The sequence below is a fragment of the Numenius arquata genome, chromosome 5, assembly GCF_964106895.1.
Source record: "Numenius arquata chromosome 5, bNumArq3.hap1.1, whole genome shotgun sequence".
NCBI lineage: Eukaryota > Metazoa > Chordata > Aves > Charadriiformes > Scolopacidae > Numenius > Numenius arquata.
This window is the reverse complement of record NC_133580.1, coordinates 58,208,829-58,235,109: the sequence shown is the minus strand read 5'-3', so window position 1 is coordinate 58,235,109 and position 26,281 is coordinate 58,208,829. Positions and strand designations below refer to the sequence as shown.

Below are 26,281 nucleotides of genomic sequence, written 5' to 3'. Positions count from 1 at the left end.
GTTTGTGCCGTTGTGTTCTGTATGTACAAATAATGTTTATGACGTGATGCTTAATGCCTGATTTTAGACAGAATGTCAGTCTTTCCAGAAACTTTACTCCTACATAGGTACTTCACACAATACCACTGAACTTTTGGAGCTTGTGGAAAGTGAGTAGGAGGATTTCTCTAGAGACTCAAACTGGCTGAACACTGGAAGCTCCATAGTACAATCCAGTGACACACAAAAGGTATTAGAATCTTCATTTTTTTTTTACAAAACGTACAGATCAACTTTTTCGAAAAGCTCATTGATAACAGACAATTTACCTGTGGATGAACAGTTTAAATATTTTTCCTGAAAGAAGGAAAGAAATTGGACAACTTTCACTTTGCAGATATACTTACGTAGCATCTTCTAGCAAATAAAAGGATTTTTATTTTGTCATTACTATGTGTATGCCTTTGCTCCTAAGTGCATCTGGGAGTCTAGAAAGCTTTTTTCAGAGTGAAAATAAAATCCGTATAAAAAGCTATGAACTGTTGCCTGAAAATCTTGAATTTGTTGTATTTTGATAAACCAGATATTTGCTTACAGAAAGAACTTTTCCTGCAAAAAATCCTGTGTAACGCTATCAGAATTACCACCACACACTTGCAAAAGGGACTAGACGTATTGTATAGGACATGACTTCACAAGAAATACCTTCTAGTGAGTTTTTGCAGTGTGTTCTGTTCTGCTGTTTTGATCAATATTCCTGTGCAGGCATGCCTTTAGGCTTTCATTTTCCTGCTTGTTCCTTGACTATTTATTGCTTGAGCAAATATGCCTGTGTTATTTGTATTGCTTGTTTCCTACCTAATATTATAAAATCTTCAGATTTCAACATTGTAGAATTTTCTTTATACTAGCAAAGGAGCTATTGCTGAGAATCTGCAGGAAAAATATATTCTATAGCTAGTATATGTAACTTGTGAACTTCTTAAAGCAAATTCATTCCATCTTATAAATTAACTGCTTCAGTCTGGTAACAGGCTATTATTTCTGGTGCTTCAGTCCTGCTTTGTTTTTTCTTTTTTTTTAGTAGCTCAAAAAGACCAGATGATTAAAATACAGTCCTGTCATAGTTTTGAACTCTCCTGACTTCATAAGAAGCTATAACAGCTTCTCTTTCTGACTGTACCCTAGCAAAGGTAAATATTGGAGGCATAGAGAACAAGACTGATGAAAGCTGAGGAGCAGGACAGAATTCCCTTAGAATGGTGGTTTGAGAATCCAGTTCAGTTGGCCAGAGCCAACAGGCACCAGTGCTTCAAAGCAGTCCACAAATACTGAGGTTTTGCAGGTGGGTTGTCTTTAGCAGCTGGATACTTGGTTTTTAAGAAGCCAAATGATGTTTTTTCTTTCAGTTAATTTTAGCTTTATTCTACAGAAGACGTTGAAATCCAGGGGGACAGAGAATATATTTTGGGGCCTTTAAATGCAAACTGAGGATGAAAAATGAATATTAAGAAATGACTGGCTTCCAGCAAGCTGATTTTCTTTGTGGATGTTTATGGTAATAATTAAGGTGGTATACATCCTTTCTGTGCGCTGCCCTAATTTCCTTTGGGACAGGATTTTTAGCATGTTTTTGAGTTGTTACTGGCTGTTTCTTTTTCAATCTAATCCAGTGCTGAGTTAGCTACAGTTTAATATAAACTCTAGTTTCCCTGATGAAACTTGTGGCACAGATTGCATTTATAACTGAACTTAATGATAGAACAGTTTGACTCAATCTTTAAGTACTACTTAGGCACTTCTGTTATCCTATGGATGGGGTAAGCTTTACATGTTGCACTTCAAAGGCATGTTTTTGTGGAAATCTCTAGACATAAAAGATAAAATAAAAATCCAGCTTCAAGTTCATCATAATGAAAGTCACAGAAGAGGCTTTTTCCAATAAAGTAACTAATCCTGTATTTGTCTTTTCTGTGTCATTTCTGCCTGCATCTCCACATTTACTCGTTCAGCTTTCCTTGTGGAGCATGGTGGGGAGGGGTGGAGTTGAGCAGTGAGCATAGGTTATTTGTACTAGTATCCTAAGTGAGTCATTTTCTTTGTAATTCAGACTACTTCCTTTCAGATTCAATTACAGTAAGGCCTTCTTGTTAAAGCAGTGAAGTGTTGTATGCCAGAAGCTTTGAGTAGGTACAGTACTGTGTGCTGTGACACACATCAGCTCAGACATCAACACACTTCATGGTATGTGGAGGGTTTGGTCACGTGTGGGAGAAAATCTAACGTCAAAGAAGACATTCTTCCCTCCCTGCTCCCACCTCAGTGATTTAGCTAGTGGAAAGGCCTGTGGATGAAGGCTTGTTCCTTACCACTCTTCATCAAACATGTAAATTACTCTTGTCCGTTAATAACATGGAGCTGAGAGGAAGTGCTTGACATCTGTGACTTCTAAGTACGAAACCCAGTATACATTAAGTGGAGAGCTTAGTTGATAAAGCTAATGAAAATACAAGGTGCAGGTTTTTCTTCTCTCCTACTGGAACTACCGCTGGAGTTACAGTTTGTGAACTCTGTGTGAAGGATCACAGAAGTTGCTGTCGATGCTCAGTATTAATATTGAAGAACCTCAATGTCGACAAACTTTTTGAGGTTTAAGATTCTTGTTATCTCTTTCACTACAATCCTTTATGCTATTGTTTACAGCATGTCTGTTAGAGCCGGGAGCTGCTTCTAAATGCAGTGCTGGTGTTGTCCTTACTTGATTTTATTAATATTTTTTTCATATTTTATTGAGATGTTCAGTTTAGATCTGAGATCAGAGATCAGAGATTATCAGCGACCTGGATGAGGGGACCGAGTGTATCCTCAGCAAGTTTGCTGATGATACCAAACTGGGAGGGGTGGCTGACACCCTGGAGGGCCATGCTGCCATCCAGAGAGACCTGGACAGGCTGGAGAGCTGGGCAGAGAAGAACCTAATGAGGTTCAACAGGGAAAAGTGTACGGTCCTGCACCTGGGGAAGAAGAATGTTAGGCACCAATACAGGTTAGGTGTGGACCTGCTGGAGACAAGTTCCGAAGAGAAAGATCTGGGGGTCCTGGTAGACAGAAAAGTGACAATGAGCAAGCAGTGTGCTCTTGTGGCCAGGAAGGCCAACGGAATCCTGGGCTGCATAGGGAAGAGTGTGGCTAGTAGCTCGAGGGAAGTCATTCTCCCCCTCTACTCTGCACTGGTGAGGCCGCAACTGGAATGCTGCATCCAGTTCTGGGCTCCCCAATTCAAGAGGGATAGGGAACTACTGAAAAGAGTCCAGCGAAGGGCAACAAGGATGATTCAAGGATTGGAGCATCTCCCTTATGAAGACAGGCTGAGAGAGCTGGGACTCTTTAGCCTGGAGAAGAGAAGGCTGAAGGGAGACCTTATCAATGCTTATAAGTATCTGAAGGGTGGGTTGAAGGAGGAGGGAGGCAGACGCTTTTCAGTGGTTGCCAGTGAGAGGACGAGGGGCAACGGGCACAAGCTGGAACATAGGAGGTTCCACTCAAATATGAGAAGAAACTTCTTCACGGTGAGGGTGACAGAGCCCTGGAACAGGCTGCCCAGGGAGGTTGTGGAGTCCCCTTCTTTGGAGATTTTCAAGACCCTCCTGGATGCAATCCTGAGTAACATGCTCTGACATGCTCTGGGCAATCCTGCTTCAGCAGGGGAGTTGGACTAGATGATCTCTATGGTCCCTTCCAACTCTAAAAAAATTCAGTGAAATGTTAAAATGTGTTCAATGGCAGGTGTTTCCTTTTCAGAATGTTCTTTAGCACCTTGCAGCCTAGAGACTTCCTTGCTCAGTGGGGAGATCTTTGTATTTCACAGTGCTTTCTGAGGTTTTTTTCTTCAACCCTTGGTTTGTCCAGTTGCTTTTTAAACACATATATATTTAGCATTGGCTAAATGCATTTAACCTGTTGATGTTGTTTAGTTTTTTGATTGGTAAGACATTGAATATTCTTTCTGTTTACCTTCTCCACTTTGCCAATTCTTCACGTCTAGTATTGTTCTCCTCAGTTTATTTCCCAGGTTAAAAAGCTCTGATAATAGTGTCTTACTAGCACCGAGCTGTTGCTTTTTCACAGAATGGTATGTTACAAACTCCAAGGTTTAATTCGGAGTGATAACAGTTAGTTCAGAGCTTATCAGTGTATGTACAATGATAAGGTGTCATCTTCATTTGCATTTATTCCTTTTCATCTGGCCTTTTATCACTTAATCAGTCATTAATTCCTTTTGCAGGTTTTCTTTGGGTTTGGTTTTTTGGGTTTTTTTTGGTAGTCATCACTTCTGAGGTGTTTTTTCAGTCTGAATAACACAGAATCATCAACAGACTTTGTCACCTCCATGTTAGGGCCCTCCTCCCCCCCTTTTTTTTTTTTCGTTTACGCATAAATGCATTGAATAGTACACACCTTATTGTATATCCCTGTGTGCCTAAACTGATAATCTTTTCCCTGGAAGAATGAGAGGTGTGTATTTCTATTCTTTGTTTTTTTATTTCTTCAATGTCTTACTTGTGTAATAGCCTACATTCCAATTTGTTTAGATGACTTCTGTGAGAAGCGTTACTACCTTTGGAGATACAAATATGAGTTCTATCTGCCTGTTCTCCAACCGTTGGGCTCCTTCAGGGACGTCTTATGTCAAGGCTTTTTACACAATATCTGCTGATTTTACCCAATGTATCTCTTTTGTCCCCTCCATAGGCTTAAGATTACTTTTTTTTGTTCTTCCTTTACATACTTGCCTTGTATGCATATCAGATTTAATTGTCTCTGTTATCACAGGTCTCTCTGGTATCGTTCTTGCTGTTTTCCATTTCTCAGTTTTAAGTGAGAGGCTGCATGCTGCCGTATATAGTTCAATACAACAGTTGGATAAACAAGTAAGAAAAACTACAGTTTTAAACACAATTAAAAGAAACCATAGCTTCTCTGTTTAAGCTTGAGATTCCTGCACAGAAGCTTCTCAGTGCTATTCTCTGGCAGGGAAAAAAAAAATATCCAGCAATTGAACATCTTACCAAATCTTTTACTGCAGCTCTCTTTTTCAAATATGCAGTTGCCCTTTAATTGTTTGTACCTGCTAAGCTCACTGCTCCTTGTGTGCTTGAAAAAGGCAGAAAAAGGTAGTAACAGATTGTGCATTGAGTTGTTCTCCAGACCTTTTTCTCTTGATCAATCATGGTATATGTTTTTAAATCTTTTTTTTTTTTCTATTTTTGTTTGTTTTGGCATGCCCTTAGCTTTACAATGGTGCATTCTTCTTTCTAAAAGCTTTCTCTTCTTTTTTTTCAGTCTGGTTTTGCTTTTTAAATACAATTGTAGCAGTTTTTTTTCTTTCTGACACTCCTGTCTGGGAACTAAATCTAACTTGCTGTTACGGGAGCGACTCAGTAACCTCTTAAACTCCGCACTGTGCATTGCTCCATTAGAAGCAACAATTGTTTTCTGTCTTTTGGTTTCTCTGACTAGTTACCTCATGAAGTTATTTATTGAATGTATCTAAAATCTTACCACGACTATCATTCTTGAATGGGATACTGTCTGGGAAGCAGTTGAGGTCATTATTGCTGTTTTCTGGCCTTTTTTGTTGCTCTGATCTTTTCCAGTGTCTCAGTTGTGTTTATTCAAACAAAACATGAAGGAAACTGCATTTTAAAATCCTGTATTTAAAAAATCTAGAATTTGCAAGATCATGTGGGAGATTAATTACTTATCATTGCTTGGTGCTCTTTGCTGGGCCACCTTGATAACAATTTTCACCTCTGGCAACTGGCAAATCTCATGAAATGGGAAAAATGTCTGTATACTTTTCTAGATGCGTATTCAGTGAGCTTGGAAGTGTGTAGCTGGGACTGAACGTAGCAGGTATATTGTGCATACATTTAACTCTTCCTGACTATTTGCAGTCACTTCAGGAACACTTGCTGTACTAGTAAAATGAGAAGGCCAACCCCGAAATCTTGTTTCGTATCTTGTCATCTCAGATCCTCTATTCTCCCCAACACATGGGATTTTTCCTCCTCCTCCTGCACCTCCCTGTTGCTTTTTTTTCTGAGCCCAAATGAATGCTTGTAGTCATGATCATATAAAGTGTGTATGCCATACAGGTTTCCTTCATACACTTAGTGTGGGTGTTGCTTAATGCATTAATCTTTTGTTCAGCAGAGTTTCCATGCAGCTTTAATATTCACTTGTAAAACCTGTAATTTCTTTTAAACTTAGATATTTCAAATTAATACTTTGTCTTCATTATTGCTTTCTGTCTGAGAAACTGCTTTCAGTTTGCCTTTTATCCTATTCTCATTAGATTTCCACTGTTCAAAGCACTTGGAAGTGCCCAGCTTGTGCTTATATAAAAATTGATCTATCGTGCATGATAACATAACTGTCTTGTGGCTGGCCCCCAGTAAATGCGTGAACAAATAAGATCTTAAGCTCAGAAAGCATGAGAGATTGTGATCCTTTAAAACACCAATTTTTGGCTTTTATATTCCTTGCTCATGGTCTCTCTCCTCTCTCTTTATCTAGAGAATTCAGGTGCTGTAGCTGTGACCAAAGAAGAAAGAGCTGTGTGCTCCTGGGCAGGGGGTGATAATAGCAGGCAAGGTGCTAAAACTCCAGGGTTAAAGGGTAAATCAGGGTAAATCCACTCTGTTGAGAGCTTTAATGTGTTTGTGTTGGTAGAAAAGTAAATCAACAAACATTTTTATTATTCAGTATGCGCTCTATTGACTCTTTCTGCATGAAATATCTTTAATGGAGATTTTTTTTTTCTTAGGACAGTGATTCCCAGCAGTTAGAAGAGCACTTAAAAAAATTGAGGTAGTTTTATGTGGTGGTTGCATGTGTATGATCCACTCTGCATGTTTACATATAACTAAAAATCTTCCCTTACGTTTAAGGATTATTATTAATGTGCCTTTAAATATTTAAGAATCCATGAATGGAAGTCACACAGTGTATTTTAAGATATTTTTTTTTTAAACAATGTTTGCCCTAAGTGTTTGCAAAACATCTTACTAAATTTGTCATCAGACACTGTGTGATGAACCCACCTAACTACAGCAATGCACACAGCATGTGTTTCAGTTGTATACATGAAGGATATTAGAAAGATTGGGAATCTGTTGCATCCCTCACTGATTTGTGCTAGAATACGGGGAAGGAAATTGTATGACAACCCCAGGGTACTCTGATTATCTATAAAACCTTTTGCATTGAAAGGATTTCCTATCTAGATTATGCAAGTCCATTCTTCAAAGCCTTGTGTGAATGTTGAGGATCTAGGCTGAAAATGAGGCTTATACACGTTAATTAACCAATGATAGCATCTTCTTTTTGTGACTTGAAAATGTTAAGCACTGCTATCTTGCAATCCCACTTGGACTAAACCCTACTGTAGACTAGCTGCCTTTTTGTCAATTTAATTGCTGAATTTCAGATGCAAGGGACAATAATTGCATCCTAACATAGTATTGCATAGTATTCTTTTAAAAATTGAGAAGTTTCCTTTTGCAACATTTCTATTTCTGGTCAAAACCTAACAAAAACAGTAAAAGTGAACAGTAAAAGTGCCCGCCTATGCTGAAATGAATTCTAGATTTCCACTTAAGCCTATAGCTGCAAAGTTGGACTCAAAATTGGAGTCTTACTTTATATAGTCAATGTGCAAAGTAATGTATATGGTTTCAAAATGTAAGTAGTCTTTATTTTTTCATCAGCCTGTCTGCAACCTACCTCTATAAACAGCTTTGTTTAGACTTCTCTTTTCTGAGTATTTTTCTGGAGTTGTAAAAGATACTTTTTACTAGTAAACAGAAATGACTAGTAATGTTTTGATGGCATCTTTGAAGTCTTATCAGCTAATAATATGTAGCTTTAGCTTACTCTTGTAAATGCTGGATATGACTGTGAAATGCATACAAGCCTTTATCAATTTCATTCTACTGAGTCCTTTTTAATAAGTGCTTTAATAAGCCTGAATTTCAAAAGTGGATATTTCTGTAGCCTTTCAGAGGTTTAAGTGTTTTCTGTAGTATCAGGACATAAACGCAGCAGACTCAGAAACACATCTGCTTCATCCTTTGCAGATCACAAATCTTTTTTTTGTTTCCCACTTTTTTTTTTTTAAATGGAACAGATTAAAATAAAGGATACAGCATCATTTCATATCTTAAACTTAAGACTTTATTTTTTTTATTCTGTTTGATTAAGTATTAAAATGTTATTAATAATGTCATTGTTCCAATATCCACTGAATGATTTGTGTTGAGTGACCTGTCTCTTGAAGGTAGAATTAACTTGTTTTGTAAATTAGGAACTGAACCACAGAGTAGCCTGATGATGAACTAAGGTTTACACAGGGTCTTGGTGGCGGAGTAGGAACTACAGCCGAATATGAAGTAGTAACCACCTTCCATGTCCCTGTCCTGTTTTAATTTGTTTGTTATATATATGTTATGTGCCATCTAAAACGTGTTCTTTCACTTGCCTGCTTTCATTTGAATGACTGATGTTATTCAATGACCTTGAATAACTGATAGACTTCATTGGCTTATATAAATGCACCTGACACACAACAGCTAGTGAAGTCTATTTTAATTGTCATAAAAGATACATGAAGTATTGCAAGATGAATGTTCCTCTCTTCTGGAAATTTTTATATTCAAGACAGAGTAAAATTTGACATTAAATAGACATGAGTTTTTAGCAAACCTGGAAAATAAAAGCTTCTACTGACAGCATTTCCATTGCAGTACTCTTATGTGGGAGGAATACACATCAAGACATTTTCTGACTAAAAACACACTTAACAAGGGTGAGAAGTTACAGATCACCACTTTTTATGGTATTTTTATGGTGGGTACATTTAGTCTTATGTAGTACTTGTTCCTGCTGTTGAGCTGAATTGAAAGAAAGTGTGTGTTGTCCATCCTTGTTCCCAAACACACTTTTACTGCGTTTTGGACCTTTTACCTTCAGAGACTGACCTAAATACTTCATGAGAAAGTAAGTTGATACGGCAGCCATGAAACTTGAGTCATTCATGCTTTGTCCTTTTATTTGTAAAGGACAAATTTATCCTTTAAGCAAAGGAAAAACACTGCTAGTTATGGGAACACTGATACTAAGCTGTTCTAAATTTGATCTGGAAAACGCACCACAACCTGCTCTTCCGCCCTTGCCCTACAACTGCAGAACCAACCCACAGACATATTTTTAATTAACTATCTTTTATTTATATTTATAGGTCAGATGTGAGAGTACATAGAAGCCATAGCCAGGCAGGACGGATTGGGCAGTAGGTTGAAAATAACAGCAGGAAGGGTTTTTTTCCCCTGGCAGTCAGCTCTGTTAGAACAAACATTTCAACAAGTTTGCCTGCAGTACCAGCACGTTTTATTTTCTCCTCTCAGTGAAGGTGGTAGTTGGAACATAAGGTTACACATTCTTAGTTTTGCTTTTTTTTTTTTACCATCTTTGCAAAGAACATTATTTACATGCTAATCTGCAATGTAATTACAATAAAGTAACTGTATCCTGGTGATGAAGAAGCAACAGGAATGCTTTACAGCTTTCTAAAGTGTGCTTATCTAACAGATACTCATCTGAGTGAGAGATGGAAGGGGTCAGAGCCATGCCGTGCTCCTGTGTCTGGAAGTGGAGCAGGGCAGAAAGGAAGCAGGTTTGCCTGTATAAGCTGCCAGAGAACCACCCTCTTATTAGGGCTTAGCAAACTGATATAAGATGATATTTTTTTGTGTGTGTATAAATTCCACTTAATTATCAAACAGTAGTTTCTGAATGGCAACTCCTGCATTGGTTTACACAGAGTACCAGCAAAATGTGTGTGGAGGTCTCTTCTCAACATGTAGAAAACCCTGAACAGGGGAAAAAAAATTCCATAGCCACCACTGTTGCTGCAGAAGTTTGCAAGCTAATGAGTGTGAAAGCACAGGAAGCGGCACAAAAGTACTGCCTTGCCCAACTTTTCATTTGGGTGGGGTAGACAGATGAATATTATGTTTCTTTCAAACAATATGCTCTTTCCTGTAAATTCTTGTTTATTGTAAGCAGAAAGCCCCTGAGTGATGTCTGTTGGTGTGAGCGGTGCCATCTGGAAAACAGGCTTCTGACTTGTTTAGAGTTCAATCCTGTTGGTTATATATCAGCGCAAGGAGATTAAGTGGTTAATTTTGCTGGGTTGCTGTTTGCCTATTTTACAATAATATTTTTACAGCTTTCTGAAAAGACCAAGTACTAAATGAAAATTATTTTTCATTATGCGCCTTGTTTAGCCAGACAACATGTTACAATCTGGCATTAGTATTTTTCCAAGTGGAGCTTGGCAGACAAAACTGTGGCATGGTGATGGAGAAAACTTACTTCATGGTTTGCTCTTGTTAAAATACATCCATTTTAGTGAAAGCATTGGCTTGTAGCCTGCTCTTGTCTGGAAATAGGCCCAGTACCAGGGATGTTAAAGAATTTAAGTAGCCCTGTTTTTTGGGAGATTATTTGGAATCGAGTTTATTTCTTCCTTCCTCCCACCCCTTGAAAAAGAGCTGATACTAAATGGCACCTCAGCCAGCGGGGCTGCTCACCAGCTTCTTGCATTACTGCTGCCCAGAGTAGGGAGAGGCTGAAATCTCTAACTTGGACCAGATGCCAGAAAACTTCGCTCAGTTGGTTTCCTTGCTTCCTAACTGTACTCTCTCGTGCTGCCTGTGCCCTTAGGACATAGCTACCAAGCGTCACGGTGCTTGGTCACCTTGTGGGGTGATGTGGTGTGCACCGGTCAACCTTTGGTACCTGCTGTTGAGTTTGGATCTTCCTTTCTCTCTACAATTTTAGGTTGGCTGGTAAAGCTGTTATTCTGCATCAGTGGTCTGTTCTGACACATCCAGCTTAATGCGTACAAGTTGTATTGAGTTTTCTCTTTAAAATTCTTCCAAACTAATTTATGAGAGAACTTCTCCTAAAAAGTAGCAGTTCTGGCCTCTGTCAGCTTTTCCATTAAACTTCATTCACCAAGTGGCACGCAGCATGACATTTACAAACACTGGATGTCGGATAAAGCTCTCGAGATTTTTCTTTTCTTTACAATTGACTGGTGGAGCAATATGATGCTTTTGAAGAAAAAAATTGTTTAAGTCTGTGTATGTGTATACTATATAGGAAAGGAAAAATAAGAAAGAAAAAAATAAGGTGCGAGTGTGGAGCAGGACACAAAACAGGTTTATAACAGTGTAATCATTCTTTGTTTCTGCGTACTCCCAAGGCTGAGGAATTGAGCTTTCAAATATACTGAATGTGTTTTAAAGGCAGGTTAATTTCTCAAAACTCTTGAAAAGGCTTCACTGCTAAATAAAGAGGCTGCCAGATGAAAGACTGAAGTGCTATCAAGAATAAGAGCAGTCATAGTACAAAAGCTGATCCATACTGCGTGTCCCACATGTGCTCATATTTATTGTAATGAATACTCTTCTATTGAGAAATTACTCCTTTGGAAGTGAATGAGAAACTGTAAACCATATGTGTCATCCTATGGCAGGTACCAAATAACAAGTAATGATAAATGCTGCAGTACGATGCTGAGATGGAGTGTAAATATTGTAATGAGTTAATTTCCGCTGTTGTTGCAAAACACTTGTGTTGGCTTTTTTAGATATGATCCTTTAATTCTTCAACTACATGTATCAATAATTTATAAAATACTTTCAAATATTACTAGTAAACAATTTTCTTTATCAAATTGATTTATAGAGGGCATGAAGGAAGAACCTGAAGTGCTCTTTGAGGAGCTGCTTGAGAGAGCCAAAGCTGGAGAACCAAAAGCACAGACGGAGGTAATTTTATATGCTCTTTGTCCAGTCTTGTTTGCTCTTAATTCCAAAAATAGCACTGCCTGCTGTAGAACTATTATCTCTTCTTTAGTTGAACTGTCTCTGTTTTGATCTTAAGCTAATCAAAGAAAGGTGATGCCAGATGGTTTCTCTGCCTTGAGAAACACTGCTTGCTCAGGGGTGTTACTGGCTTCAGGTCCAGCTCTCAAGTAAGCCTTTGGGACACATGAAAATGGGGAGGGTAGGCTGAGAGCACGGAGAAGGTACAGAACTGCTTTTGCCTTTTTTTTTTTTTTTTTTTTTTTTTTTTTTTTTAAAAAAGCATGTGCCAAAGAGTTACTTGTGGAGGTGTGCAGATAGGGACCACTGAATGCTGTTGGTTCAGCACTGCGCTATATATAAAGATACCAGGACTCTTAGGCTGGACTCTGTGGAAGAAGCTGTTGTTGAGGTGCTTTAGCAGGAGCAGAGATTGGTTGATGTCTTGTTCTTACGCCATTTCTCTGTTGAATTAACATACTTTAGAATATAAGCCCATCCTTCTTTATTGAAATTAGCTATGTTTAATTGTGTAATGGCAAATATAATTGAATTAATAATGGCAGTTCTGTCCCTGGATGTGTTAGCACTTTAGGTGTCCCTTAAGTCTTAGAAAAATTGTACCAGTTTTCCGCTGCATTCCTTTGTTTGATGTATTGGTCTAGTAGGGGTTTAATTTGTTTAATTTGGCTAGTATTTTAATTGAGCACTCTTTTCCAGCTTCAGCTCTGATGGCAAAAGGGGAGGGCTGTGGTCTCTTGCATGCTTGTTGGTGGCTTGGGTTTTTCCCCCTAGGATCACCACTTTTTTTGGAAAAAAAAAAAAAGGTAGGGATGGGAAAGTAATCCTTTTACTGCTAGTTTAAAAAAGAAACAATTAAAAATAGATATGGTGGTGCCAGGCTTGCTCCCTGCTTCATTTCAACTTGTTTGAGGGGCAGGCTGTCCTTGGAGTTGTAATCAGAGACAGTAACAAATTCTTCACCTTTGAAACAGAGGGTGGCTTTGCGGAGGATGAAGCTTTAGCCTTGAGAGGCTGTAAAATCCGCATTTTGGCTCTATTCCTCCACACAAGTTAAAGTAAATGCCATAAACATTCTTTCAGTAGATAACTTCCAGTTGACTAAGAAGTACCTTATGTAATCTAAGCCTATGATGCATGCATATGTATGTATATAAATGATAATTTTTTTTATCCTTCTCAATTCATTCCACCTTCACTCCCTTCCGTTATCTGTTTAACTGTGAACAGTTTCTATTCCCACACAATAATAGGATTCTTGTCGTAAAGAGATCCAGCGTACAATTTTGTTTCACTATGCACTCAGGATGAATTGACTGCCTGAAAAGGAATTCCAAATACAGTCATTTCTTTTCTATGCAATGAAATTTCTCGTGACTTGTGGAGAGGGAGTTAACTTTTAGTTTTAAAACCCTAAAAAAAATTTCTTCTCTATTGTTGTATATGTCCCTTTAGAATCAGTTTAAAAAAATCTATTTCTTACATTTGTAGGAGTAGGAATGAGAAGCTGAGGTGGCACCGTTGCGCTGTTTGCTAATAATTACGAATCAAACACAAGAAATCACTCGGTTCACTGGCTTGTAGTTATTACTATGAGTTTATTCAAAAATAGCCATGCTATGACTATGGAAATAAATGCACTCTGAGTGTCTGTCAACCTGCATTACTGTAGCTTTATGTAGTTTCTTTATTGAGAAATAACTGTGCAGCAATTATGTAAATGAGACACCCACAGCTGGAATTCTCTAATGGAGAAAAGGAAGTTCTGTGTCTTTCACGGGAGGATCTCTGCAAGGGGACTGCTAGAGATAACCGCCTTGGTCAGCAAAGCCCACAGGTGAAAGCACCCTTTGGAGAAGTACAGTATGAAGATCTATGTTTCATATGTTTCACATACTTCAGTTCTATACAAAGAAGAAAAAAGTAGATGTTTTTTTCTTATCTGTAAAACAGTAATATAGGCAACTGCCTATTTCTGTAATCTTGAATAGGAGGGGTTTTACGGGCTATTTCACTGAATTTGCTTGATGCTTAAGCAGTATTAGTTTTATTCCATTCACTAATTAATCATGAGTTTGCTTTGACCTCCAGTGGCTAAACTGCTATGAGTCAGGGATTTCAGTGCTGAAGCCTCCTTCCATGGCAAGGCCCTTTGTCAAAAACTTCATCTGAATTTCTGAATGTCACTGGCACCAGGTTATTACACTTAATTTTTGTGTTTCTAAAATGAGGCTAGCAGTGTTGTCTGAACATTGTTATGGGAGGAAAAGAATTCAAGAAAACTTCTAATACCAGGAGCTTTACCTGATCTTGCTAGATGCCCAAAGACCAACAGCAACTAATTCATTGACCTGGTCAAATGTGTTGCAATTCCTTCTTGCTTCCAGCTCTGGAAACTGGTCTTTCCCTGCAGAAGATCGACTTACAGAGATGTTCTTTAGTGCCAGGAGCAAATGGTTTGACCTTTTGTTCAGAGAGAATTTATTCTAGCTGAGATCCAGAGTGTGAGAGAAGAGAGACAGAGAAAGTAGAGTATATTTCAGTAACTGAAGGAATTCTGTTCCCTCATTATTCTAGGTGGGGAAACACTTCTTAAGATTAGCAGAAGAGGAGGATGAAGAACTTAACAACTGTAGTGCGGTTGACTGGTTCATCCTTGCTGCTAAGCAAGGTCGCAGAGAAGCTGTCAAACTGTTGCGTAGATGCCTGGCAGACAGAAGAGGTATGGGTTCTCTGAGGCTTTTTGCTTGTGCTTCCCACTTCATCTGAAATAATACTACATTCATTTTAACACTGAAAAGAGGGGTTAAAATACAATGGGAACGTTCATGACAAAATTGCATGAGTAGTTCCTGACAGCCTGTTCAAGTAGGTAATTTAAAAAGCATTAATTACTGATACTGCTCATAAAAGCATTTGTATTAATTACTTGCTTGAATTCCTTCATGGAATTCATGCTTGTTCTTCCCTTCTCCACCTTTCATTGAAACTTCTTTTCTTTGACCGTGAAGGTCATACATAACCACACACCACCTACATATCTGCTGTTATTTCATTCTTTTACCCCTCTGAAACCTCTCTCTTAATTGGTCTTTTTCACTGTTGTCTTCTCCCACTTTGATTCACATCTTCCTTCACACTACTTCCCACGCTTGGAATGGTCTCCTCACGTCTGCCAACTATCTGAACTCTTATTTAAAATAAAAAAACACTAAAAAACAAAACAAAAAAAAAAAACAAAAACCAAAAACAAAACCAAAAAACACCTTTCCTTTAATTCTTGCTGCCTTTTACATGTCACATTCATATCCCTACCACCTTTTGTCTGAACTGCTGTACTTCAAAAGTTAAAGCAAGACATAAGGTGTCTTGTGCAGTCTTTGAAGTCCAGTTTAAACAGAAAGGCATCTGAGTAATTTTCTTAGGTGGTCAAGATGTGAATGAAACTTGAGAAGTTTCAGATTAAACTGAGAAAAACAAATTGTGGGCAAATCTGTCATTTCTGCATGGGTGTGGGATAATAGTATCTAATGTTTTTTTTTCTTTTCTTGAGGCATCACTTCTGAGAATGAGCAAGAAGTGAAAAAATTATCATCTGAGACTGATTTGGAGAGAGCTGTGAGGAAAGCTGCCTTAGTCATGTATTGGAAATTAAACCCCAAAAAGAAGAAGCAATTAGCAGTTTCTGAACTGCTGGAAAATGTTGGGCAAGTTGACAATGAAGGTTTGTTTATGAACTGATTTATGGTATTGATTAGAAGCAGAATACACTTAGATGCTTAAAGACTATAAGCAGTCAGACATGAGATGAAAGTAAACATATGATCTGGTTAGGAAAAAGTAACAGCGTTAAAGACTGTCTTTTAATAACTATGTTCTCTGGACCAATAAAGTTAGTTCAAAAAGGCCCACTAACTCTGGCTTTAGGTTGTGATTCAGTTAAGCACTCACACAAGTGACTAAATATTAAAAATATCTTCATTTGACACTTGCTGTCCTTGGAAAATAAATCTTTTATGGCTTTGACTTTATTCCTTAAGAGTCATCCTGATGATATCTTACTAGATATTTCAATTTACACACCCAGCTCACTCCGCCATTATGTCAGTATGTGTATGCTGTGTCTGTGCCTTTTCTAATAAAGTGATAGGAATATAGAAAGCTGTGTAGCCACTTCTTGCCTGTTTATAGGAATATTTTGTCTATTCCTGACTTTGAAGAAATACCATTCTCCAGATATTGCAGCTTAAAGAAAATTCAGTTATTATTTGATCACTTCGACTGCTTTGACTATCCATGTACTTCTGTTATTGACCCAGATGGTGAGAAGCAACCTGGGCCGGTCCCAAAGTCGGTGCAGAAGCAGAGAAGAATGCTGGAGCGATTAGTGAGCAGTGAATGTGAGTGCATGCTGCTATTTTCAATCTTTTCCTGTGGTTTTGGTTTCTGTTTTGTTCTGCTGAGCAATTTTGTGCTGCCAGAGTAAGACGGTATGGCAAGTTTGGATTGCTATAAACTGATAGTGTCAAGTCATTGTATGTGCAAGGTAAATAACTGATCTGCATATGAACTCAGAGAAGACATCACCATTACAGTCGAGTTGTCAGTGATTAGTATAGTAAAAGGAGTTTGCATGTCACTTGTTATATTTATATTCTTGCCCTTTCAGCACTTACCAGTCTATTCAGAAAAAAATTTTTGCACTTCCAATATTTTTTTTTTAGTACTGAACTGTAGTAAGTTTTCTGATTACAATAAGGGAACTAATTATGCAACCATTTAATACAGACAGATGCCTCATTGTATTTGCCTTGCTTCTGTTTGCCATTCCCTTATAATTAGTGTTTGTCTTTTCATATTTGTTCAAGCATTGATGTAGGAAAGATGCACCAAGATATTTCTTTCATAACTTAGGGGCAGGTATGCAGTGGGAAGAATTAAGCCGCTCAACACACACAGGGTCGTAGACCTAAATTTGTGAGTTTTGTAAGATATGGTGGGGGGTTGGAATTGAAATAAAGTTCTCCCTAGCTTTGCATACCTAAGAAATGCTGATATGCTGCTGGGCCTTCAGAAGGGAATTCAAATTGTTAAATTAAGAAAATGAATTATAAGCAATGCAGCATGTGTAGTCTTTCAAGAATGTTATCTAACATAAGGCTCAATTAATCATTGTCAGGAAAAATCTCACTTTCTTGAAATGCAGTAGGTCATACAAAATAGTTCATGTGCAATTTGGATCATTTCTTGAAGAGCACTTTAAAATGTCACAAAGCATATTACTTACACATATTCTCAATTATAGATGTATTAGTAACTAAAGCGTTATATGCAGATTAGTGAGCCAAATCTGGGGTTTTGCAGGTATAAACTCCTTGAAAGATTAGATTTACGTTTCATTAGGTCAGTTTGGCCTTTACCTTCAAGGATTGTGTTCGTTACACAGGTGACTTCTGAAAATAACATGCCGAAGACGAGCGGAGCGTTTCAGTTTTACATTAACTTTCACTGAACTAAACGAGGAGGAGGGACGGTGCCTGTGTATATGAGTTAGGGGGCAGGCGATGGAAGAAATAGCATTTTGGACTCTAAGCTTCTGGTCCTACCAAAACTTTGATGAGAGTAGGTCGGCTGTTCTTATGACTCACTTGCCACTTCTGGAAAGCCAGAAATAGTCGTTCAAGGATAAGACTGTTGTGTTTCATGGTCCGGTCATTCTATCGTAACAAAGTTGTCTCTGGGTTCGCTGGAGCTATGTTGCTTTCGTGCTTAATGGATGGCACTGGTGTTCTTGCCATCCCTTAGCTGAGCTGGCACGTGCTGATAGACCGTGAGTGCAAAGCAAGTCATTTTGTTCTCGATCCTTCAGTAATTCAAAGGGTGTCACAAAAGGAACTGGCAAATTTTTATATATTTTTTGAAGGCTTAAATGGCAGATAAAATAACAGGAGAGTAAATGAACCTACATGTAAGCGTAGGCAGAAATTGATGTGCATATTTTTCCTTTTCTACGGTGGATGGGGGAGTCAGGGGAATTTGTCATAACCAAATTGAAGAAAAAAAATATCTATGAATAATAAAGTAGAATCTACAACATAAGCTTTTTATATCAATTTAAGAGACACTTGGGTGACAAAATACTAATAACATTTAAAGACGAAAAGTTTTCATCAAACACTTAAAGTAGGAGTTAAGCTGTTACCTTTTCTCTAGAGAGCTTTTATCTTTTCGTGGATGAACAAGACAGCTGTTACTCTTCAGCATTTACTTCTTTGATCCACTGAGTTTCTCCATTTATCTTGCCAGCAGGAGATTCTTCTTTCAGTTTTAATACATTGCCAATAATTGCAAGATAATTTTTAAGCCAGATATGTGTTTGCAGATACCTGGTCTGGACCATCCTTAACGGAGGTATAAATGGAAGATTAGAGCTGGCATTGTCAATTGACAGTTGTTGTGTGGCTGAGAGTATACATGTCATTACATTTGATGGGCCATCTATACATAGTAAGCTGATAACTCCTTCCCTCCCAGGATGTCCCATATGTCAGGTCCTGGTTTCTCACACCACTGTCCTGTAAAAGTGCTGTTAAGGAATTTTTGTGAGTTTCTAACCATGTCTACTTACTGATTCTACACCAAAGAGACTGTCTTACCACTGTATATTTTCTCACAATAGGACAATAAATTTAGATGACACACTTGGTATTAGGCTTGATCTGAACCCCACCAAGACAGCTAAGGAGTCTCCCAGAATTTTTTGTGTGAATGATGTTGCCTTACAGTCTGTGAATGATAAGAATAGTTAGCATAAATAAATCCTCTCTTGTTTCTTGGGAGGCATGCCAGATGGTATTTGGTGGGATATACGGGTTCATGTAATGAGGTGGGGGGGAAATAAAAATAGAAGTCCAAGCAAAAGGCAACTTCCATGTTGTGAGATTAAAGCAAAAGCTGTTTTTCTGTTGAACTCTTTTAACACTCCTCTTCCCATAGCAGCTACCTTGACACAAATACTTTATTTTGTTCTCTATCTACAGTGTTTTCAATATTAAATACTGATGTGTTTATGTGTAACTTCTGGAAAAGTAGTATTTTTTTAAATTAAAAAACTAGTAGGCTCAAACCCACTAATCCCCTGATTTTAAATTTAGTGAAGCAGTTGAGTTTTCTTTCTCTTTAAAATCTCGAACTAGTATTAAGCAGGCCAGTTTTCATATCTTTGTATTAGCTGACTAGCTAAACTTACTGTGTAGGAGGTGTGTTACAGATTTTTGTCATTCAAAAGTCTTTCATATCTACAGCAATGTCATTTGCTTTAGTGTATGGGAAAAAAAGTTCCTGTTAATTATGCTCCTTTACAAATGACATCAAGCTTGTCTACCGTAGAAACTACCTAATCCATGCTAATGTAAGGCTGTGAAAAGAGTTTGAAGCTGTGTCTAAATCGTCTTCTGTCTGGCAGCATCCCTAGAGTTTTCGGAAGTAACCTCTTGCCTCCCTTCTACTCACAGGGACAGATAAGGATCTTGAAGGTCAGAGTGATAAACTTTGTCTCTGTGTACAACTGAGCAAAGTACATTTTTTTGCTGGCTATCTGTTTTACATTACAGTTGATAAAGTTTGATATAGTTTGTGTAGCCACATAGCTGCCAACTCAGAAGCCAGTTTTCCAGTTAGTAACATACGGATAACTCGTGACTGTTCCTGTACAATTCTTTCTTTTCAGTTGTGGCTGCTAGATAAAGATTTCTCTCAAGAAGTTACCAAAGATATAATAGCTTATGATTTAAAATTGTATGACCTAATCCAGTAGTATATTTTACTTTTTTCCTTGGAATAAGCTGCTTTCACTCACTCTGTTCTACTGCTTAGTGGTATTATAAACTTACCTGCTGGTCTGACAAGATTTAGAGTAGTCATATATTGCAAGCGGCTTGTTTTCAGCACAGATCCCAGAACAAGTTGCAACGTAAGCCTGTGTTGTCAGTAGTTCAGTTTTTGACACCCAGCGTAGATCTTCTTTAATACCAGGAAAGAAAATTAATATTCCAACTCATAATCAGTACAGTGTTGTAGTGATACTATTTACTCAAAGTCTTCATTTTATCTTTCAGCTAAAAAATTTATTGCTTTGGATGACTTTGTTGAAATTACCAAGAAGTACGCAAAGGGAATCATCCCATCTAACCTGATTATGCAGGAAGAGGAAGATGATGAGTTGGCAGGGAAGACTCCTGAAGAGTTACCCCTGCGACTGAAGGTAAAAAGACAATACTCAACAGGTTGTGTTGAAGAGCTCGTAACTTACGCATTTCAGACAAGATAAAGGTGACTTGCACTTGAATCTCAAAGCTGATATTTAGCCTATATAGGTCAGTACAAGAATTGTCTATATGTTTACAGTTTCATATATATGAGTCATGTTTGAGAGAAAGGGATAATAGTTTTCCCTGGAAGAGAGCAATCTACCTTCATTGCATCTCAGTGAGAATTTAAATGTCACTATCATAACTGCTGTATTTTTTTATTATAGATGTTATTATATGCTTCGTATCTTTCTTACTTAAACAGGAGCAAGCAGGTGGGAAAAATTATCCATAGCTTTGAGGTGTGGAAAGGTTCTCTTATGAAGGAATTCAAGAATGGTGGAACTTGCTGTTGGTGGTTTTCTGTACCAATGCTTTTCTAGATAGTGAAAGGAGAAGGGAAAATTAAGGTGCATGCATTCAATACTGGTATAAATTTCAAGCAAGGTAGGGGGTTTCTAGCTGCTGACATGAGAGTTCTTGTTGCAATTGTCATTTTGTTGTCCCCATTATCATTTGGTAGGGGTGGGAAAAAAAAAGGGGGGGTGTCTTTGTCTCTTTTTGATCTCTTGAATAACTAATATTCTGAAAGAGATGCATTTATGAAGAACAGAAACACCTTGGCTAATAAATAAACTTATGCCCAAGTCATTGTGTGTGTTGCCCCAGTTCATCACGATGCATGGATCTTTGCTGAAACATTCTTGGCTTTTCCCTTGAAGTAATTAATATAAAAGCATAGGTTCTGGGAAAACATAAAAACTATTTTTTTTTTTTTATGGGGGAAGGAAGATTGTTTACAGCATCTACTGTGCAGATACAATATTTGAATATGTGTTTGAAAAATCCTGTACCTTTTAATTGATCCTGTGTAAAGTGTGTGGTTGGTCATAGGGAGAGGATTCGATCCAGCAGTTCCTCTGTTGTCTGGTGACTGTGTTGGAAAATGGCATGCAAGATAGGCACAGTTTTAAGATCCTGTACTGTTACTGTTGTGGACTTAAAAGAATCCCTAACTGTGTAGCAATTACTAGTTAAAGATATTTTTTCTGCTTCCAGACCAGATTTTGACAGCTGCATCCCTAGATGCTTGGGAAGAAATGTTTTAAAGCTAAACCATAGCTATAAAGACTTCCTGTTAGTGCATATGATTTATGTGCACCACTTCCTGTAGTGTATTTGCATATATAGAATATATAGCATAATCCTTGCAAAACAGTGACAGTTAAGTGCTTTAAAGCTACAGTACTGACAGCTCAAGTAATGACTTAAGATAGAACAGGACTGCAGCCGCATAGTTTATCTTCAGCATGAAGTTAGCGGAGCAGAATATTTGACTAGGAAGCCATTTAATTATATGTGTCAAAGGTAATGAAATACATCTTTCCTGAAATCAAAATCGCCTCTGAGCTTGATCTGACTGAATTAATCAAAATAGAGCTAATAATCTCATTTTATTGGCAACATTTGTCTGAAATATAAATCTTTTCATGTCAGCTGAGGTTTAGACAACTGACTGCTACTGCTTCAGCTAAGAATATCTGAAGTAAAGATACAAAAATGCTCATAAATAAAATACTTCTTTCTCTTTTTCCAGGTTGTAAAATACCCGCTTCATGCCATTATGGAAATTAAAGAATACCTTATAGATATTGCATCAAAGGCAGGAATGCATTGGCTGTCTACCATTATTCCAACACACCATATCAATGCTCTCATCTTTTTCTTCATCATCAGTAATCTGACAATTGATTTTTTTGCCTTCATTATTCCATTAGTCATATTCTATTTGTCCTTCATTTCTATGGTGATTTGCACACTGAAAGTTTTTCAGGACAGTAAGGCTTGGGAAAACTTCCGCACTTTGACTGACTTGCTGCTTCGTTTTGAACCCAACCTAGATGTTGAGCAAGCTGAGGTGAACTTTGGATGGAATCACTTAGAGCCATACATTTATTTTTTACTCTCGGTGTTCTTTGTCATTTTCTCCTTCCCTATAGCAAGCAAAGACTGTATACCGTGCTCGGAGTTAGCTACCGTCTCAGTTTTCTTCACAGTGACAAGTTACATGAGTTTAAGCACGTGTGCAGAACCTTACACACGGAGAGCATTAATGACTGAGATAACAGCAGGTTGCTTATCCCTATTGCAGGTATTACCTGGGAATTTTGGCTACTTGAAATTCTTAGGTAAAACCTTCTTTACTGTTCCTGTAGGCCATTTCTTTGTGATTAATGTAAGCATCCCATGCCTTCTGTTTTTGTACTTGTTCTATCTTTTCTTTAGAATGGCACAACTACGGAACTTTAAAGGCACCTACTGCTACCTGGTCCCGTATCTGGTCTGCTTTATGTGGTGCGAGCTCTCTGTGGTCATTCTGCGGGAGTCCTCTGGCATTGGGCTCGTTCGCGCATCAATCGGTTATTTTCTGTTCCTCTTTGCCCTCCCAGTGCTAGGTGTAGGCGTCGCACTGATGTGTCTGATCCATTTCATTAAGTGGTTTGTGTCTCTGGAGCTCGTGAAAATTGTAGTGACTCTGGTTTTGTGTGCTGTTCCTCTGCTCTTGCGCTGGTGGACGAAAGTTAACTTCTCTGTGGTTGAAATGGTTAAATCCCTCACTCGAAGCTCGATTGTGAAGCTCATTCTGGTGTGGATCACGGCTGTAGTGTTGTTCTGTTGGTTCTATGTGTATCGATCTGAGGGAATGAAAGTTTACAACTCTACCTTGACATGGAATCAGTATGCTTTCCTCTGCGGACCCCGGTCGTGGAAGGAGACTAACATGGCACGTACTCAGATTTTATGTAGTCACCTGGAAGGACACAGAGTGACGTGGACTGGGCGGTTCAAGTATGTGCGCGTTACGGAAATCGACAATAGCGCAGAGTCTGCAATAAATATGCTTCCGCTTTTTATTGGCGATTGGATGAGGTGCTTGTATGGTGAAACCTACCCTCTGTGTGACCCCAAAAATGTTACCTTGGAGGAGGAAGAATTGTGTCGTCTCAAGTATTTGACAAAGCATAACTGCCACATGAAAATGTTTGATCGGTACAAATTTGAAATAACTGTGGGCATGCCTTTCAGTAGCAAAAATGGAACCAAGCCTATAGAGGAGGATGATATAACCAAAGATATTGTGCTGAAGGCAAGCAATGAGTTTAAAAAAGTGTTGTTGAACTTGAGGCAAGGAAGCATAATTGAATTCAGCACAATTCTGGAGGGTCGTCTTGGCAGTAAATGGCCTGTCTTTGAACTGAAAGCAATCACTTGCTTGAATTGCATGTCTAAACTCTTACCTGCAGGAAGGCATGTGAAAATAGAGCATGACTGGAGGAGCACAGTGCATAAAGCCATTAAATTCGCTTTTGATTTTTTCTTCTTCCCATTCCTGTCAGCTGCATAATGAGCTCTCACATTGGTTCAGTGGTATCTTCAGTGTACGCTGCATTTACACTACCAAAGGTTTGGCTTAACAGGAGAAAACAAAATCCCTACAAACCACCACCTTGCTGTAGCAATGCTCAAAATGTATGCTGATGTAGAGCATTGGTTGAGTTTTGTAAGTGTACACACTGTATCCATCCTGACTGTAAACCCTGTATGACTGAAGTAATATATACTAGTTTAGTATTATAAATGAATGCAGGGGGTTGCTGCTGACTAATTGCATGGAGACTATTTTGTCCAAAATGGATATATATTTGCCTGCGGTACAATACTAGATGCATTCACTTGCTCGATGTTAAAAGCACTTTATTCTTTAAATATTCACAACGTGCCCATTTGTATTTTCACAGGTGTGATTTAGAATAGGTAGCTGACAACAGCTTATGTTGCATATATTGCTTGTATTTATTTGGTGTTTTCTAGAAAAAAGTGATCTTATAGTCAGTACCTGGTGGTGATATCTGCGTACAGAACTCAGTTTCAGTATTTGTCCAGAAGATAGTGACTTTAATGTTTTTTGAAAGGGCACACCATTTCACACCCCAGCAAGGTTGTAGAAACTCCTCAAGGTTCCATTTTTGCATTAAATATTCTGTAAAAAATATTCTGTTTGTTCTAATTGGTTATGATAGCTACATATGACACTAAGGTACAATCCATGCTGGTGTGTGAAGGTCAAACCCCAGAGAGTAAGGCTGGTGTTGAGGTGGTACCAGTAACGGCCAAGCCAAAGCAACTGAGAATAGTACCGAAAAGTCTACAGTGGAAACTGAAATAGTATGTTTGTTCAATGATTTGTATTGTGCAAATAAACCTAAAATACAAACTTGAATTAAATGGGTACAACATTTGTTCATTATGCTTTGATGTTGTGAGCAGTTGTTTGTTATATTGATAACAGCTTCAACTGAAAAATGCAATTTGGAGTGTTTAAAACTTCCCGGTGTGAGATACTTGCAGTTGTGCTTCACATGATTTCAAGCTAGCAGTAAAATGGGGGTACGCCAGGTGAAGGTTTTAGAGCTGTGAAGTCTACACATGGTCTAGACTGGCACTTACTACCTTTTTTAACCACTGGATGACAGTATTTCACACATACATCACATGCTATTTCCCTGGTTACTGTTCCACTGACGGTGCATTAGATCTTATTTGCTTTTGCCTATCAGTCATCACCGGGGGCTTGGGGTGGCGGGGAGTGTTATCAGTGGACACACTTGATAGAGAAGGGGAAGTTTTTGGCAAACAAGGCATCTGGCTGTACTCCAACTACGAGCACCCTCTTGGACATCACCCTGGGCTGCAGTTGGGAAGAAGCCAAAGGCACCTACAGGTGTGCTGCCTGGTTCTCCACCAAGCCTGATGCTGCAGAGCAGAAGCCTCCACCATCCGAAGCCACATAGTCATGTTTGAGCCCATCAGAAAAATCTATGGAGTTGTGTCTTCTGGGTGCTTCTAGTTTTGAAAACTGTCAACCATCTCTCTGTTTCCACCTGGGGAAAAGAAGTGATGTATGATAGCAGGTAAATGCAAATTTTGACATAGTTTCACTTACCTGGTCCCATTTTGGTGGGAAATAGGCCAAATTTAGCCCTTTCTCTTACTTTTGTTAGAATATCCATAGGCTCTTTTTAAATATCTAAACATTCTTCCCTGCTCTGAAATTTAAGCACAAAAGATGCAGATAAAGAGATTACTCTTTTTTTTTTTTTTTTTTACTTTTTTTTCCTTATATTCACGTAACTGTGAAACTTCTATTCATATGTTTGTCAGGAGAAAAAAAGCAACAGTTTTGGTATTCAGAATTAGTGTTAAAAATTCTACTGGTTTTAGCTTTTGCTCTTTGTAAGGATGTCAATTTACTGAGTTACTGTGGTGCATTCTGAAGAAGTTATTACATACCCTGAAAAGAACAAATTGACTGAAGTCAGATGTGAGAAGTCTTGCAAGAAGAGGGGGAGTATTTTATTGATTTCTTTGGAAAGAGACAAAAGGGTTAATCCAGATATCTCAATTCCCATCTGTAACGTAATAACTCTGAGAATTCTAATTCAGCCTTTTCTGAGGAAATTATTAGGGGTATGGACATATAACCGTTATTACATTTGCAGACTTAGAAATATTGGCTAAAACTCCCTAGTTCCTTGGAGGGGGGGAGCTACCTCAAGGATATTGACACCAATATTTCCCTTTATGCACTTAAGTGAAAAACAACTCCTGAATTAGCTAGATCCTGGGAAAAATAATTCACATGCTCTGTTGATGGGGATATTTGAATTTGTTGGATGCTTCTTTCCAACAGAGGTGGAAAGTTTTGATCACTAGCACATAGGAGGTCATTTTCCATTCCTCTTCTGTGTATCTGAAAAGGAAAGAGGAGGTAAATTTGACTTCAAGACCTTTAAATAATGCCTTTTAATGCTAGTTCTCAAGTGTTCCTTCTTGATCCTTTTATATTCTTATGGAAAAAGAGGGATACATTAATGGTAACATGATGGATGGGTACTCCATTTTCTTGTCCGTCTGGTGTTCAGTGTTCTAAAACCTTTAGCAAATAAATCTCATCTTTCAAAATTGTATGTTCCC

At 38.2% G+C, this 26,281-nt stretch overlaps 1 protein-coding gene across 1 annotated transcript in view; it reads left to right on the top strand.

Moving 5' to 3' along the window:
* WFS1 (wolframin ER transmembrane glycoprotein) overlaps positions 1–23,651 on the top strand; it is a 31,830-nt gene extending 8,179 nt beyond the window's left edge. Inside the window, exons 2-7 of the mRNA XM_074147874.1 lie at positions 11,797–11,879; positions 14,514–14,658; positions 15,490–15,660; positions 16,256–16,336; positions 20,054–20,199; positions 21,843–23,651. Coding sequence (XP_074003975.1) covers positions 11,797–11,879; positions 14,514–14,658; positions 15,490–15,660; positions 16,256–16,336; positions 20,054–20,199; positions 21,843–23,651 — 2,435 coding nt within the window. The remainder of the gene's footprint in view (positions 1–11,796; positions 11,880–14,513; positions 14,659–15,489; positions 15,661–16,255; positions 16,337–20,053; positions 20,200–21,842) is intronic.
* The last annotated feature ends 2,630 nt before the right edge of the window (positions 23,652–26,281 follow it).